Here is a 17,751-nt window from a genome sequence, read left to right as displayed (position 1 = left end):
GCTTCACACCGGGTACTTGGCGGTCAAGTTGCTTCACACCGGGTACTTGGCGGTCAAGTTGCTTCACACCAGGTACTTGGCAGTCAAGTTGCTTCACACCAGGTACTTGGCGGTCAAGTTGCTTCACACCAGGTACTTGGCAGTCAAGTTGCTTCACACCAGGTACTTGGCGGTCAAGTTGCTTCACACCAGGTACTTGGCAGTCAAGTTGCTTCACACCAGGTACTTGGCGGTCAAGTTGCTTCACACCAGGTACTTGGCAGTCAAGTTGCTTCACACCAGGTACTTGGCAGTCAAGTTGCTTCACACCGGTTACTTGGCGGTCAAGTTGCTTCACACCGGGTACTTGGTGGTCAAGTTGCTTCACACCAGGTACCGGCGGTCAAGTTGCTTCACACCAGGCACTTGGCAGTCAAGTTGCTTCACACCGGGTACTTGGCGGACAAGTCGCTTCACACCAGGTACTTGGCGGTCAAGTCGCTTCACACCAGGTACTTGGCGGTCAAGTCGTTTCACACCAGGTACTTGGCGGTCAAGTTGTTTCACACCAGGTACTTGGCGGTCAAGTTGCTTCACACCGGTTACTTGGCAGTCAAGTTGCTTCACACCGGGTACTTGGTGGTCAAGTTGCTTCACACCAGGTACCGGCGGTCAAGTTGCTTCACACCAGGCACTTGGCGGTCAAGTTGCTTCACACCGGGTACTTGGCGGACAAGTCGCTTCACACCAGGTACTTGGCGGTCAAGTCGCTTCACACCAGGTACTTGGCGGTCAAGTTGTTTCACACCAGGTACTTGGCGGTCAAGTTGTTTCACACCAGGTACTTGGCGGTCAAGTTGCTTCACACCGGGTACTTGGCGGTCAAGTTGCTTCACACCGGGTACTTGGCGGTCAAGTTGCTTCACACCGGGTACTTGGCGGTCAAGTTGCTTCACACCGGGTACTTGGCGGTCAAGTTGCTTCACACCAGGTACTTGGCGGTCAAGTTGCTTCACACCAGGTCTAGCTAAGAGCATAATATCCCAACAGTACAGTATCGACGGCTTTATAATACAATAAAACCCCCCAAAAATTGTACTTTTATGTTTTTTATGACAGTTGAAATGGTGGTTGGAAAAGCGCACAAAGGGCCCTGTGGAATGGGGACTGTGCAGAATGTATATGTGAATGTCTGTATAATATAAAAGACTTACAGCTTAGAGAGTACAAGAAAAACATCTATGACGGTGAGATAGTTGGCAAAGGGTCACATGTAACCGGTGAAATACGGCCTCTTGTGAATTTACCTCAGTGAAGGTTTTATTCTAACTTTTCATGTAAATGCTCAAGTAGTAGTAAATTTAAGTAGCATTCACATACCAGCCTCAGCACATCACCCACTTGCTACTAGTTTAATATTTCCAGATGAATTGCTGTTTGCATGTCCTTGGACAAAATCATGTTTAAATAATTCTGTACTTCTGACAATCAAATGTCTCCCTTGTTGGAACAGTGTTCTGTGGTGATCATGCACTTTCTTCATTGATTTCATTTTGAACAGCGTATAAGTTCAACAACTGCGGTGCCCAAGGTTTTCGAGGCCCTACAGAATCCATGTGCAATATGTTATACACCTACAGCCTTAACAAAGTCAAGGTCACCAATGGGATCCAGACATGGACTGTCTCTCAGGCTGGCCAGTATAGGTAGGGGATATTAAGTACTATGCAGGAAATTACTGACAGACAGATTTCACTTGTGAACAGTGGGCAGCTGAACACTCCTGGATGGATTGGCAAGGCATTATGGTGGGACGAAACCGGGCAGAGCCCGGGGGAAACCCATGACCATCCGCAGGTTTCTGACAGACCTTCCCACTTACAGCCCGAGAGGAAGCCAGTATGAGCTGGACTTGAAATCACAGTGACCGCATTGGTGAGAGGCTCCTGGGTCATTACGCTGTGTTCCAATCCAAGAGTTAATAATTAGTAATGGCCTCCAGGTATCAACTCCAAGTTTCCTCTTTTATTATCCTATAGTACTGTATCAATTGTTATAAAGCTTGTGTTAGGATGCTTCATGCAATTAAATCATCTTCAGGCAGATTTATCACCAAAATCTGTTAATTAAGTTAATTATTTTCCATCACATCAGAAGCATCTGGAAGCTCAAATATGTCAATGTTTTTTTTTGTGAACAAATTTCATTACTTTTTTTACACTGCAGACAGCTTAGTCAAAGTGTTGTGCTAACATTATGTAGGGAGCATGTGTGTGAAGAGTGGGAGTGAGTTATATAAAAGGATGATGGTTAGGAATTAAGGAAGGATTCTAATAACCAGCTACTCAATCCTAATCCAATTGCCAGCTAACAACTTCTCTCGATGGTTTAGTATTACAGCCCTGGGCGCCTCTGGCGGCTCTGGTGCGAAGAGTGTGGGAGAATCCAACGGGGCATACGTCCACGGCAAGTTCAACCTATCCAAAGGACAGAAAATCCATATCTTAGTGGGTCAGAAAGGCTGGAATAGCTGCTCTCAGGTGGGTTCCAATGGTAGCTAAAATCCCACGGCTGATCTGCTCTTATAAGATTTAGATGAGCTTTCATCTGATTTTAAATGTACTTAGCCCTGGGACTGCCCTGTTTGCCCTTTGAGAGACAAGCCAGATGCAGAAACAAATCAGAATCCTTCGAGGCTTCTTCAACATTACTTTAACAAATTAACACAATTATGAACATATTTTTCTTTCCTTTAATCTTGTACAAAAATCTTGCTCATAAACTTCTTGGATTATTTTTAAAAAACGAGCAATAAACCAGAAAAACATTTGTGTTGTAGGTAATGCAGGTAATTGTATGAAAAACATCCTGTATGTTCTTATTTGATTTTGATTGAGTTACTGAGCATCGTTTCCAGATTGGATTTGGTGATGTCAATGAGATCTGTAAAGGAGAAGAATCCTCTGAGAATGCCACGTACCTTGCTATATCAGGAGGCGGGGGAGGCGGAGGGGGTGCTACTTACGTGTTTCTGGTGGGTGTTAAATTACCATAATGTCTCCAAGTGTGTAATCCATCATCATGGTTATGGCAGACTGTCAGACATGGTTGTATTCTTCTCTGCAGGGTGTAACTGTGAAATGTTATTGATAAGTTTGTTTGCTAAGGAGTTGTTCATTTGGAGCCAAGAAATACATGTAAGCATTTTTTCCCTTAACATTTAGTACATGTTTACTGTAAAGGTACTTGCTTGTCCCACTCCTATCTCAATCATTTTTTCCATTTATTTATGTACTTCATTGGTGTTTCCATAAATATACATACAATATTCAGTAACATTTCACTGCCATCTTAGTTTTAAAACCCAGTTTTATATTGCATTCTAAAAATTAAGCCATGGAAATCTTTATCTTAAGTACTATTTTGGTCTGTTTTTTTTTTTTTTGTTTTTTTTTTTAATGAAAACAATTTAATCAGATTGCACTTAATTTGAACTAATCCACAGGGTGAGCTGGGCACTGATGACCTGACGCCGCTGCTGATTGCTGGGGGAGGGGGAGGATTGGGCTACAACATGACCAAACCTGACAGCATGGTGATGGGAGGCTGGGACCCAGACCATGGCAGCGGCGAGAGTGGCTACTCCTACCCTAGTGGTGCAGGTGAGAGAGTAGAGTAAAACACAGCTCATGGTCACCTGATGAAATAATCTTACCTCAGTTGTTCAGGTGAGAGAGTAGAGTAAAACACAGCTCATGAACCTCAGATTGATTAAGACTTCTCCTTAAGATACTCTCACCCTAGTGGTGCAGATGAGAGAATACAGTAAAACACATCTCATGATCACCAGATTGACTAAGAGTGACTGCTCTTACCCCAGTTGTCCAGGTGAGAAAGTAGAGTTAAACACAGCTCATGGTCACCTGATTAACTAAGAGTGGCTGCTCTTACCTTAGTGATGCAGGTTAGAGAGTAGAGTAACAAACCTCCTGATCACCTGATTGACTAAGAGTGGCTGTTTTTAGCCAAGTGATACAGAAGAGAGTAGAGTAAAACACATCTGGTGATTACCAAATTGAATGAGGGTGGCTGCTCTTGCCGTGTTGATGTAGGTGAGAGTTTAAAATAAAACAGACCTCATGATCACCTGATTGACTAAGAGTGGCTGCTCTTACCCCAGTGATGCAGGTGAGAGGGTAGAGTAAAACACAGCCCATGATCACATGGTTTACTAGTCTGGGTCAAGCATTGTGTAATATGGAGACAGTTTCACACAAATTCATACACTGTTCATGTATAAACAGAAACACTGTGCATCACACCCCTTCTCCACCATTAATCCTGACTACCATCAAATAAGTGTTATGTAACTGATATGAGACAGTTTCACACAAATTCATACACTGTTCATGTATAAACACAAACACTGAGCATCACATCCCTTCACCACTGTTCATGTATAAACACAAACACTGAGCATCACATCCCTTCTTCACTGTTCAAGTATAAACACAAACACTGAGCATCACAGCCCTTCTCCACTGTTCAAGTATAAACACAAACACAGAACATCACATCCCTTTCCACTGTTCATGTATAAACACAAACACTGAGCATCACATCCCTTCTTCACTGTTCAAGTATAAACACGAACACTGAGCATCACATCCCTTTTCCACTGTTCAAGTATAAACACAAACACTGAGCATCACATCCCTTCTTCACTGTTCAAGTATAAACACAAACACCGAGCATCACATCCCTTCTCCACTGTTCATGTATAAACACAAACACTGAGCATCACATCCCTTTCCACTGTTCATGTATAAACACAAACACTGAGCATCACATCCCTTTCCACTGTTCATGTATAAACACAAACACTGAGCATCACATCCCTTCTCCACTGTTCACGTATAAACACAAACACTGAGCGTCACATCCCATCTCTGCTGTTCACGTATAGACACAAACACTGAGCATCACATCCCTTCACCACTGTTCATGTATAAACACAAACACTGAGCGTCACATCCCTTCACCACTGTTCACGTATAAACACAAACACTGAGCGTCACATCCCTTCTCCACTGTTCATGTATAAACACAAACACTGAGCATCACATCCCTTCTCCACTGTTCATGTATAAACACAAACACTGAGCATCACATCCCTTTCCACTGTTCACGTATAAACACAAACACTGAGCATCACATCCCTTCTCCACTGTTCATGTATAAACACAAACACTGAGCGTCACATCCCTTTCCACTGTTCATGTATAAACACAAACACTGAGCATCACACCTCTTCTCCACTGTTCATGTATAAACACAAACACTGAGCATCACATCCCTTCTTCACTGTTCATGTATAAACACAAACACTGAGCGTCACATCCCTTCTCCACTGTTCATGTATAAACACAAACAGTGAGCATCACATCCCTTCTTCACTGTTCATGTATAAACACAAACACTGAGCGTCACATCCCTTCTCCACTGTTCATGTATAAACACAAACACTGAGCATCACATCCCTTCTTCACTGTTCATGTATAAACACAAACACTGAGCATCACATCCCTTCTTCACTGTTCATGTATAAACACAAACACTGAGCTTGACATTCCTTCACCACCATTAATCCTGACTACCATCAAATAAGTGTTAAACTTCAGTGAAATAAATGTGAAGAGATATTTTAAATATATTTATGCCTGACATTTATTATTAAGGCCTGCTGAAAATCTTTAGCTAGCATATAGCTCAAAGAGATTTAAAACAACCATTTTGTAATTGTTTTTAGATACATAAAGGTAGGGGGGTATGGTTAATAATTGTAAAATCAGCGATTATGATGACAGCAAGATGAATTGATTTTTTTGATGTGCAAGTCAAATGTCTTTTGACGTTTTATCTCCTCTGAAAATGTCATAAAACATGTTGGGTTTTTTTTGTCTGTAGAGTAGTCTCAACTTTTGTGATTTTATTGAGTCTATGTTCAGTGCCATTCTGGTGAAGCAATCGCCACTTTTACCTTGTCTGCTTGTTGAGAGAAGTACCTTCTCTGACAGAAACAGTTTGCTGAACCTTAGTGTTGGGGTAGGAAATGTTTGGGGCAGACTTACATGCGATTCTTCAGTTTGAAAGCTGATTTTACACTTTTACCACAAGTCAGGAAATTGGCATAACCCTGTTATTGTGAGTACATATGTGCCAAATTCCAGACCATTGCCAGGTAACATCTTATTCACTCCTGAGTTCAGAATAAATCAAAAAGTGGTTTTCCTGAAAAGCACAATCCTCTAATATGCTGAAGTATTCTTCTGTATTGTACTCGATACATGTATATATGTCTCATATTCATGTATCAGTCAAAAAAACCTCAGATATTGGATAAGAAAAACATCTGGGTTCTTGCTGCTGAGCATTCGGAATCAAATAGATAAAAACTGTCAGATTCAGAAGCAATTATCATGTGAACCGAGGGATGAAATTGGCCGTGTCCAGAGAGGCAGAAAATTCTCCCGGTGTTCACAGTGTTCAGGCAGTATATGTCACACTGTGAACCAGAAATCCTTACATGGCCAATCATTCATGACATATGCTGGAAATTTTGCCAAAGCTGTTTCTAGTTTGACATATTTTATGTTGAATTTATTTAGCAATGCAAAATTTCAATTAACTTTTACAGATCATGTTTCCAAATTTAATTTTTGACATACATTGTCTAAAGCCCTGGTTTAATATGTAATGAATAAGATTGATCAGAAGGTTTGTGAGACTTGTGGGAGACAAAAGTCTGCCCAAGTTCTGCCAGTTGACCTCTGTCCTGAAATATTGTCACAGCAATAGGCAGTATGCAAGAATTAACAATAGTGATACCAGTGTATCAACTGCAACATTTTGCAACAGCTGTTAATTAAAACTTGAATTGCTTAGTATCATGTAGAATGACAATAAATCAATAAAAACAATGAAGTTATGGACATATAACCTGTGCAAAAGTTCTATGTTATTTTGCGTAGTTTGTAGTTAAGACTCGGATTTATCTACTTTTAAAATTAGTTTCTGTAGTTTTAAATCTAGTTTCTGTCAAATTATTTACTTGTTAATATGTGTATCCAGACTTTTTCCCTTGTATCAATTGGTGTAAAACTCACCCAGTATCTACTCCAAAAAATCGGTTGATCAAATTAAGGAACAAGTTTGGTTTTACCGCTACTTTTCACGTCTTTGTACTTTTATTTCATGTACTTCATTTGTGGTAGGATGGTGTCCTTGGATTAGTTTAGGCATCAAGTTATACATTTGAATTAGATGTAGAAATGTGCCAAATGCTTGACATAGACACTGTGTTTAAATCAGTAAAAGAATATCACCATTTCAACAGCTTTAGAGGCTCTCCATCATTCTGCATTTAGGGATTTTCTGTAGGATGATATTGATTTCTTAGAGACAACTGTACTTCAGCTGGAGCTGTGCCTTGTGTGGATGTCTGCGGAAAAAAAACTTTTGGATTGGGAGACGTTTTGTTTTCTCTTTACACTGGTTTATGTCAGACTCAGGATTTATGGGTCAGTGTTCAAAGATGCTGATTATCTGACCTGGATTTAAACCCCCCAGGTTCCATTTCTCCTTGTGACAGAAGTGTCCATTTGTTGACAGGATATACATACGATGACCCAGCCCCTTAACAAGCCTGTCAGGACAGACTTACAAGGGAGGGAGATTTGAGTGAGCAATGCCCAACCAAGCATGCGTTAGTAGCAGAGGAAGGAGGGCGGAAATCAATATGGCTAGCTAACTGGAACAGCCAGCTTAATTGATTTGCAACAGAAGAAGCCATAAATCAGAATTTTGTACGATACTACGAAATTTTTTGGTGTGTCGGACCCTTTGAGGTCAATTTACACGGGTGTTGGTAGAATGAAACAATGGGGGAATCCTGCTGTTAGGATATGTGGGCGTCATCAGCAGACAGTTAGCAGGGACTCTTTTAACAGGTCGGCTATCGATTTGTTCTGATATTGATTTGACTGCTAACCATATATCACAGCCAGTGATAAACTGACAGAACACAGAAAACTTTTCTGAATTTCATGGTTGGCAAGTTGATTATGCAAGCAATGCAGTTCATCTGTACACCTTAGTGTCTTAAAGCTTAAGCATGGGGACTTACAGGGCCTACCAGTAGATAGACTTAATTCCCTATTTCCAACAAAGGACATGATCAAGGAGTAAAGACTTAAAATGTGTGTTTAATGAAAATTTTCATTAAGATTTTATGCCTCAACTTTTCTGTGTATATTATTGTGGTGTAAAATAGAGTATTACAGGGTGATAGCTGGAGATAAGTTTGAGCTGTGCTTGACGCAGTGTGATTTCTGAGGTGCTTGTTGCTCACCATCCTGATCTTCATAGCAACATAATACATTGATCATCATGACGACATCACTTGTAGATCATCTTGACAACAAACATGTAGGATCTTTAATGATTACACCCTGATCATTTAGTTATTTATTTGATTGGCAAATATTTCAAGGAAATTGGGCAGAGCCTGGGTTAAAGCGACGACCATCTGTAAATTGCTGGGGGACCTGCCCACGAAGGGGAAGTCAGCAGGAGCTGGACTTGAATTCATGGCGACCGCACTGCAGAGAAGGTCATTGGGTAACCCAATTGGCCTCAGAGGTCTACCCTGATCATGGTGATATCATAATACCATGACAGCATAAATCCCTGATCGCATGGCAACATCACACCATGATCATCATGATAATGCCCTGATCATGCATATTATGACAACATAATACCTTGACTATCTTGACAACATATTACCCTTATCGGCATGACAACATAACACCCCTGATCATCATGTCAACATAACACCCCTGATCATCATAGCAACATAACACCCCTGATCATCATGACAACATAACACCCTGATCATCATGATAACACAACACCCCTGATCATCATGACAACTCAACACCCTGGTCATCATGACAACATAACACCCTGATCAACATAACACCCCTGATCATCATGACCACATAACACCCTGATCATCATGACAACATAACTCCCTGGTCATCTTGATCACATAACACCCTGGTCATCATGACCACATAACACCCCGATCATCATGACCACATAACACCCTGATCATCATGACAACATAACTCCCTGGTCATCTTGATCACATAACACCCTGGTCATCATGACCACATAACACCCCGATCATCATGACCACATAACACCCTGATCATCATGACAACATAACTCCCTGGTCATCTTGATCACATAATTCCCTGGTCATCTTGATCACATAACACCCCGATCATCATGACAACACAACACTGTTGGGCTTCATGACAACATAACACCCCTGATATAGGTATCATTTTTGCTGACCTATTTCAAACACCTGTGATAGTTGTAAATCTCGATTTATCCCATAATTTGCCTGTGTCAGTGATATAATAACAATGAGGTATATTTTCAATACTCCACACGTTAATACATAATCCAGAACCAAAGTCAAGCCCTTTGAAACATCGTAGACACTGTTTTGTTGTATTCTCCAAGTTCCATGATGGTTAGTAAGACCAGCAAATAGGTTTTGAGGCAAATTGTTCATGTTAAAAGCCTATATTTGAATATTTCGTACAATATATTTTTTGCTATCACCACTCCTCACCCCTTCAAGTCATCACACCCTTCAAGTCATCGTGTGACGTCACAGCGATATGACCTACAGTTAGGTCACAGTTTTCGATAAGCAAGCAGTTGTGAATGCTGATATTCTCACAAAAAATCAAAGCTTGTGGTCTTAAAGCACACTAATGGAATGTATTGTGTTTTCTGTTCACAGAAATGGCGGATTTCCACAATGTTTCCTAGAACTGTATTTAATTAAATCTGTGTTTTGGCTCCGACCATTTTACATATATCGATATCAGTAGGCATCTCATTTACCCACTTGTCAGAACAGACGTCTTCTCTATCAACCAGCTAAATCCATTCAGAATAAATTATGGGATATGTAGGTTATACAGTTCCTGACCCATTATATCAGATTTCTTAAACTCTTGATGATGTGTTCCTGTGAACAAATGAAAATTACACTACTCATTTAATAGAATTGATATAATGGGTCATCATTGTGTATCCTCTAAGCATGAATCTGCCGTTGTTCACCGCACGTGGTAGTATTATTCTCAGGTGGAGGTGGAGGTTGGTATGGACATGCGGATGGACTGTTACCCCAAGCTGGCAAGGGTGTCCTGTACAGCGCTCACCCAGGACAAGGAGGCGTGGCCTGTCCAGCGGCCAAACAACAGGGCTGGTACTCTAGCGGAGGGTTTGGCGGAGGCGGGGGAGGCTGCTTCACCGGGGGAGGAGGGGGAGGATACACAGGTATGGATCATTCAGTAGTACTCTCTACACAATAGATGGGACAATAAGCATTTGACTGAACTGATATTGTTTGAACTGTGTTAAAAAGAAGTCATCTGTCATATCAGTTTTAATAATCTATGGAGATATAGCAGAGATTGTCTTATGCTCCATGGTTTTCTTAATTCACCTCACCTTACCTCACCAAGTAGATAAACAAATAGAGATTGTAATGAAAAGTGCGTGAACAGCAGTGAGGTATCGGTATCGAGTTCCCTGAGATTGAAGAGCAAGACTGATGCACAGCCCAGCCTCACACAATGAGATATTGATTCAACTTCGTGTAACATTTGTCATGTACCTCATTATTCAACGAAATGATCGAGAATGAAATGATAAACTCACCAGTTCAACCATGGTGTAGAAGTGCCTGATCACACATAAACCCGCAAACATAGTTCATGATGAATATTTAATTATAAATTATGAAAGTGAATGCAGATATTAAACAGATTGAAACTTGATGATGCCTGACGAATATTCAGCAAAATCACCATGCTTTTACATCGTTTGACCATGCCACATGGGATCCCTCTAAAACAGCTAATGCTGATGTCACCTCAGATCTTACAACAAAATGTCACTAAATGTACATGTATGACTAGCAGGAACCACTTTACCAAATCCGTCAAAATGGAATGTAATTGAACTGCCTTGAAACTTTGATGGTGAAATTTCAGGTTGGCAAGAATTCATCAGTCAGGTTTTTTTTAGTTTTCTTATATCATGTACATGTATGTTTATGTCATCTTTGCACGTCCTGTGTATAGTTCAGGGATAAGAGGATTATAATGTTCTGGTTTCTTGTGCCTTCTGACTGCCATCATACATAAATATCGTCTTCAGGAATGTGAAATCCCTGTATTCATGATCAAGTAATCCACTATTCCGAACCTTAAAAGTGATTTTCTCATAGCTTTTCTGATCAAGCTTTATGCATTATTGGACATATCAAAATTCAGTTCTGTTTGCATGTGTGGGCTGGTTTTCTTCTGTGTCTTTTTAAGCTTGTCTGGTACCTGGTGAGGGCATCAAAGAAATGTGTACACTTTACTCTGTGTGCCTCACATAACATTGAACTGCATGTGTTGATTGGATCCCAAAAGTGCAGTTGTATAAGTGCAATATTCCTAAGCACTGTGTAAAATACCAATCAAATAAATTAACATTACAAATATATTCCTAAACACTGTGTAAAATACCAATCAAATAAATTAACAGTACAAATATATTCCTAAACACTGTGTAAAATACCAATCAAATAAATTAACAGTACAAATATATTCCTAAACACTGTGTAAAATACCAATCAAATAAATTAACAGTACAAATATATTCCTAAACACTGTGTAAAATACCAATCAAATAAATTAACAGTACAAATATATTCCTAAACACTGTGTAAAATACCAATCAAATAAATTAACAGTACAAATATATTCCTAAACACTGTGTAAAATACCAATCAAATAAATTAACGGTACCAATATATTCCTAAACACTGTGTAAAATACCAATCAAATAAATTAACAGTACAAATATATTCCTAAACACTGTGTAAAATACCAATCAAATAAATTAACAGTACCAATATATTCCTAAACACTGTGTAAAATACCAATCAAATAAATTAATAGTACAAATGATAATCACTGTAAAAACCATTTGTTTAGCTTCCTTTTGCATTATTTAACTAAATGATGTGTTCAGATTTTTTTAATTGAAGACATTCACGAACTTTGTGTGATATGTAAGATAGTTATCTACAGTGTAATCTGTGTAGATGTACGAGCTTGATGTGCTACTGTACATGTAATTATCTGAGCTCTTGTTCCATTGTCTATGACACATGATCAGTTAGGTGAACAAGACATTGCAATTCCACATCATGCTCCGCTGTAAATGAGGCCCCTTGAGGGAGCTGCAGTTGTTTTCGGAGAGTTCAGAATAGAAAAGGTTCAGTCACCACAACGAAATACTTAAAGGTGATCCGAGATAGAAGAGAATTAATATTTAGTAGTGTGCAGTTTGTGTGCGCATGCAGTGCAGAGACTTGCCCAAATCTGGATATTCTAATAATTTGAGTTATTCCCCATCATCAGTACACATACGCACTATATCCACAGGGATACAAAACTGAATTAGCTCGTTAGATCGTTATGCAATGTGAAAACCAACTTCATTGGGATGGCTCTGGAAGCGGGTCTGAGAAGAGCTAGTGTAAAGCTGGAAGGAAAAAATGGGAAGACAAAAAATGTTGATTGAGAGTGTTCTCCATGAATTACAATCCAGTTATACTACTTCTATGTGCATGGCCTGAATGCAATAGCGAGCAATGCTTCAAGTGGCAATTTTTGTACAGCTGCTCTGAACCTACTTTTTTAAGAATGATGCATATAATGAAAAAGTGCGGAAGGAAATATTTCTGTTGCTCTGTTTTTTTCTTTTGATTCCAGGAAGGTTTAATTATGTTTCAGTGTAAATGTGATCGCAACTTATGTGACATCCAGACATGTTGTAAATGCAGAAAGGCATTTGAATATTCCAAATTGAGGATATAACTGTAGTTATTTGATGAATGGGTCTTTTCAAGCGTGTACTGATCATACATTTACTTGTGTACAATTGTTTGGAATGAGATTGGTGTAATGAGATTGGAATGAGATTGGTGAATGATTTTTGCAGGTGGAAATTCATCCCATGAGAACAATGTGTTAGGGTTTATCAATGGCAGAGGTGGCACTTCTTACATTGACCCTAAGGCTGTGGATGCTGCAATGGAACGAGGTATTTAACTCAAACTTCATGTTTCTAATGAACCCTTTTAATTTTATAGCTCTTGGCATTCATTTGTGAAATACAAATGGAACAAGATGTTGTTGTATATATATATATATATATATTTGAAGAAATAGAGAAAGTTCCCCTGGTGAGGAGAATTTACATAGGAAAAAAAATAATGTAATGCCTTCTAAACTTTCTGTTATGCTTTCCTTCTGTACTTTTTCAAGGAATATTTATTGAAAATAACATGAAGTTTGAAACTGCAGTCAGAATATAACAGAATGTAGAAAGTTAAGAAGGCATTTTATTGTTTTTTCCTTTATATATATATATATATATATATATATATATATATATATATATGTCACCCTGACCTAATTATGTGAATGTAAGCAATGGCTCATTTTTTGTCCAACATTGGAATAGTATTGCAAGTCATATTTTTTATGAAATTCAGAATTGTTTGCATCAAGTGAAAGTGTAGTCTTATTGAGAACATGTAACCCTATTTCTTCTAAATTTTGTGACTCGTCTGTTCATTTTAGGCAAAACATTACATGTATATAATTCTAGCAGGAATATTGAGTTTCTTTTTTCTCAAGTTGTTAGTCCATCTAATGAACAACATGCTTATATTCCAAAAGGCTTGTAAAGAAATGTAGCATTCTACTTTCAACAGTTCTAATATCTGTCCCAAATTTTAGAAGAATTTGGGTACTGCAGGATTAAAACCAAGAACACCTCAGATGCTATGCTGGGTAACACTGGATAGTTTCATGTTTTTTACTTGGGAAGTACTGTAAGCTTTGTTTTCTGGACCAATGCATCTTTACTGGAATAGGTCTGCAACAACTGTATTAGACAGACATGCATTGTTCTGCAGTAAAATAAGTCATGGACTCTTGATGGGAAAAACTATTCGCAGGGAACAGTGTGAGAAAAGCTTTTAGCTGGGTATAATGTAACGAAAACTGTTTGCATGGAAAAATGTGAGGAAAACTGTTTGCAGGGAGCATGGTGGGCAAAACTTTTGTTAGGGAACACTGGGTTAATCGGAAAACATATGTTGTGTTTGGAACAAATACAATACATATATGTCAGTCTCTTCCAGATTATGTTACTGTGAAGCTCATAATTATACTCTTGCTCATTGTAATCATTAGTGCTGTTTGTGTTCTGAGAAGTTTATGATCCTGGCTATGTAGTAATGCGACTCAGCATGTTATTGCTTCTGGCCAAACCCATCTCTTGCAAAATTCCCCTGTTCAAGGACAACACGTGTTTGGTGACAGATTATTGTGAAAACAGCAGCGTGTAAAATAGAGTGTAGAGCAGTAGTGTTAAGTATCAAAGTGCACATGGCCCACATCTAGTTAATGAACTCCTCATGATTACCTCTGCTATCTGGTGAATGAGCTTCCTTGTCCATTTCCTGAAATTATGAGGTTGAGCCCTGGTGACAGTTTAAATTCACTGAGCTGTTCAGGCCGTCTTAATTTTGTTGTGAAAACCACTTGACTTGGGGCAGTATGACACACAAGTCTGTATGCCACCCTTGGGAACAGTTATCAGTATAATCTCTTCATTATAGTAAATGTAATTACACTGTAATTCATCTTCACTTTGTGGCCCCTCGGATCAAGTTTTAAGGTGTGCATATTTAGCATGGGATATAAAATCTGATTTTGCCTGTTCCTCTACCTCTTCCTGCTTGTTCCTCTACCTTTTCCTGCTCATTAATCTAACACTGCCTGCTTGTTCCTCTATCTCTTCATGCTTGTTCCTTTACCACTTTCTGCTTGTTCCTCGACCTCTTCCTGCTTGTTTCTCTTTCACTTCCTGCTTGATCCTCTACCACTTTCTGCTTGTTCCGCTACCTATTCCTGCTTGTTCCTCTACCTCTTCCTGCTTGTTCCTCTACCACTTTCTGCTTGTTCCTCTACCACTTTCTGCTTGTTCCTCTACCTCCTCCTGCTCGTTCCTCTATCTCTTCCTGCTTGTTCCTCTACCACCTTCTGCTTCTTCCTTTACCACTTTCTGCTTGTCCCTCTACCAAATTCTGCTTGTTCCTTTACCACTTTCTGCTTGTTCCTCTACCACTGTCTGCTTGTTCCTCTACCTCCTCCTGCTCATTCCTCTATCTTTTCCTGCTTGTTCCTCTACCACTTTATGCTTGTTGCTCTACCACTTTCTGCTTGTTGCTCTACCACTTTCTGCTTGTTCCTCTACCTCTTCCTGCTTGTTCCTCTACCACTTTATGCTTGTTCCTCTACCACTGTCTGCTTGTTCCTTTTCCTGCTGGCTCCTCTACCTCTTCCTGCTTGTTCCTCTACCTTTTCCTGCTCATTCCTCTACCTCTTCCTGCTTGTTCCGCTACCACCTTCTGCTTGTTCCCTTACCACTTCCTGCTTGTTCCTCTTCCTGCTTTTTCCTCTACCTTTTCCTGTTCATTCCTCTATGACCTTCTGCTTGTTCCTCTACCTCTTCCTGCTTTTTCCTCTACCTTTTCCTGTTCATTCCTCTATGACCTTCTGCTTGTTCCTCTACCACTTCCTGCTTGTTTCTCTTCCTGCTTTTTCCTCTACTTTTTCCTGCTCATTCCTGTATGACTTTCTACTTGTTCCTCAACCACTTTCTGCTTGTTCCTCTAACACTTCCTGTTCATTCCTCTACCTCTTCCTGCTTGTTCCTCTACCTCTTCCTGCTCGTTCCTCTAACAATTCCTGTTGGTTCCTCTACCTCTTCCTGGTCGTTCCTCTACCACCTTCTGCTTGTTGCTCTACCTCTTCCTGCTGGCTCTTCTACCTCTTCCTGCTTGTTGCTCTACCTCTTCCTGCTTGTTTCTCTAACACTTCCTGTTGGTTCCTCTGCCTCTTCCTGCTTGTTCCTTTACCACTTTCTGCTTGTTCCTCTACCACTTTCTGCTTGTTCCTCTAACACTTCCTGTTCATTCCTCTACCTCTTCCTGCTCGTTCCTCTACCACCTTCTGCTTGTTCCTCTACCTCTTCCTGCTGGCTCCTCTACCTCTTCCTGCTTGTTCCTCAACCTCTTCCTGCTGGCTCCTCTACCACCTTCTGCTTGTTCCTCTACCTCTTCCTGCTGGCTCCTCTACCTCTTCCTGCTTGTTCCTCAACCTCTTCCTGCTGGCTCCTCTACCACCTTCTGCTTGTTCCTCTACCTCTTCCTGCTGGCTCCTCTACCTCTTCCTGGTTGTTCCTCAACCTCTTCCTGCTGGCTCCTCTACCTCTTCCTGCTTGTTCCTCTACCTCTTCCTGCTGGCTCCTCTACCTCTTCCTGGTTGTTCCTCTACCTATTCCTGCTTATTCCTCTACCTCTTCTTGCTTGTTCCTCTACCCCTTCCTGCTCGTTCCTCTACCACCTTCTGCTTGTTCCTCTACCTCTTCCTGCTGGCTCCTCTACCTCTTCCTGCTTGTTCCTCAACCTCTTCCTGCTGGCTCCTCTACCTCTTCCTGCTTGTTCCTCTACCTCTTCCTGCTGGCTCCTCTACCTCTTCCTGCTTGTTCCTCTACCTCTTCCTGCTGGCTCCTCTACCTCTTCCTGCTTGTTCCTCTACCTATTCCTGCTTATTCCTCTACCTCTTCTTGCTTGTTCCTCTACCCCTTCCTGCTCGTTCCTCTACCACCTTCTGCTTGTTCCTCTACCACCTTCTGCTTGTTGCTCTACCTCTTCCTGCTCGTTCCTCTGCCTCTTCCTGCTCGTTCCTCTGCCTCTTCCTGCTTATTCCTCTACCTCTTCCTGCTCGTTCCTCTACCTCTTCCTGGTTGTTCCTCTACCACCTTCTGCTTGTTGCTCTACCTCTTCCTGCTGGCTCCTCTACCTCTTCCTGCTTGTTCCTCTACCTCTTCCTGCTTATTCCTCTACCACCTTCTGCTTGTTGCTCTACCTCTTCCTGCTGGTTTCTCTACTTCTTCCTGCTTGTTCTTCTACCTCTTTCTGCCTAAACTTATGTTAAACAATTGATTTTATTCGGATTTCATGCTGTGGTTGCAATGGGGAATCACCGGGGCATTAGCTGTCCCTCCTACATGTATCTACTGTTTCTCCAGCCTTGTAGCAGGTATCCACCAGGGACATGGTGCTGTGGAGTTTCACCTGAGTGTTAGCTGTCTCTGCTATCTAATGTTTCTCTTGTGTCAGGTATCCACCAGGGACATGGTACTGTGGAGTTTCAACTTAGTGTTAGCTGTCTCTGCTATCTAATGTTTCTCTTGTGGCAGGTATCCACCAGGGACATGGTACTGTGGAGTTTCACCTTAGTGTTAGCTGTCTCTGCTATCTAATGTTTCTCTTGTGGCAGGTATCCACCAGGGACATGGTGCTGTGGAGTTTCAACTTAGTGTTAGCTGTCTCTGCTATCTAATGTTTCTCTTGTGGCAGGTATCCACCAGGGACATGGTGCTGTGGAGTTTCAACTTAGTGTTAGCTGTCTCTGCTATCTAATGTTTCTCTTGTGTCAAGTATCCACCAGGGACATGGTACTGTGGAGTTTCACCTTAGTG

The 17,751-nt window shown here is 40.7% G+C and overlaps 1 protein-coding gene across 1 annotated transcript in view; it reads left to right on the top strand.

Annotated features, from left to right (window-relative positions):
* The window catches only part of LOC135466901 (tyrosine-protein kinase receptor-like), a 103,098-nt gene extending 89,857 nt beyond the window's left edge, over positions 1-13,241 (top strand). The window contains exons 8-13 of the mRNA XM_064744654.1: positions 1,541-1,685; positions 2,372-2,519; positions 2,897-3,013; positions 3,485-3,641; positions 10,213-10,407; positions 13,132-13,241. Of these exons, the coding sequence (XP_064600724.1) occupies positions 1,541-1,685; positions 2,372-2,519; positions 2,897-3,013; positions 3,485-3,641; positions 10,213-10,407; positions 13,132-13,241 (872 nt within the window). The remainder of the gene's footprint in view (positions 1-1,540; positions 1,686-2,371; positions 2,520-2,896; positions 3,014-3,484; positions 3,642-10,212; positions 10,408-13,131) is intronic.
* The last annotated feature ends 4,510 nt before the right edge of the window (positions 13,242-17,751 follow it).

The sequence above is a fragment of the Liolophura sinensis genome, chromosome 6 (assembly GCF_032854445.1).
Source record: "Liolophura sinensis isolate JHLJ2023 chromosome 6, CUHK_Ljap_v2, whole genome shotgun sequence".
Taxonomy (NCBI): Eukaryota; Metazoa; Mollusca; class Polyplacophora; order Chitonida; family Chitonidae; genus Liolophura; species Liolophura sinensis.
The sequence above is the reverse complement of the archived record's forward strand: the minus strand, read 5'-3'. Positions and strand labels throughout refer to the sequence as shown.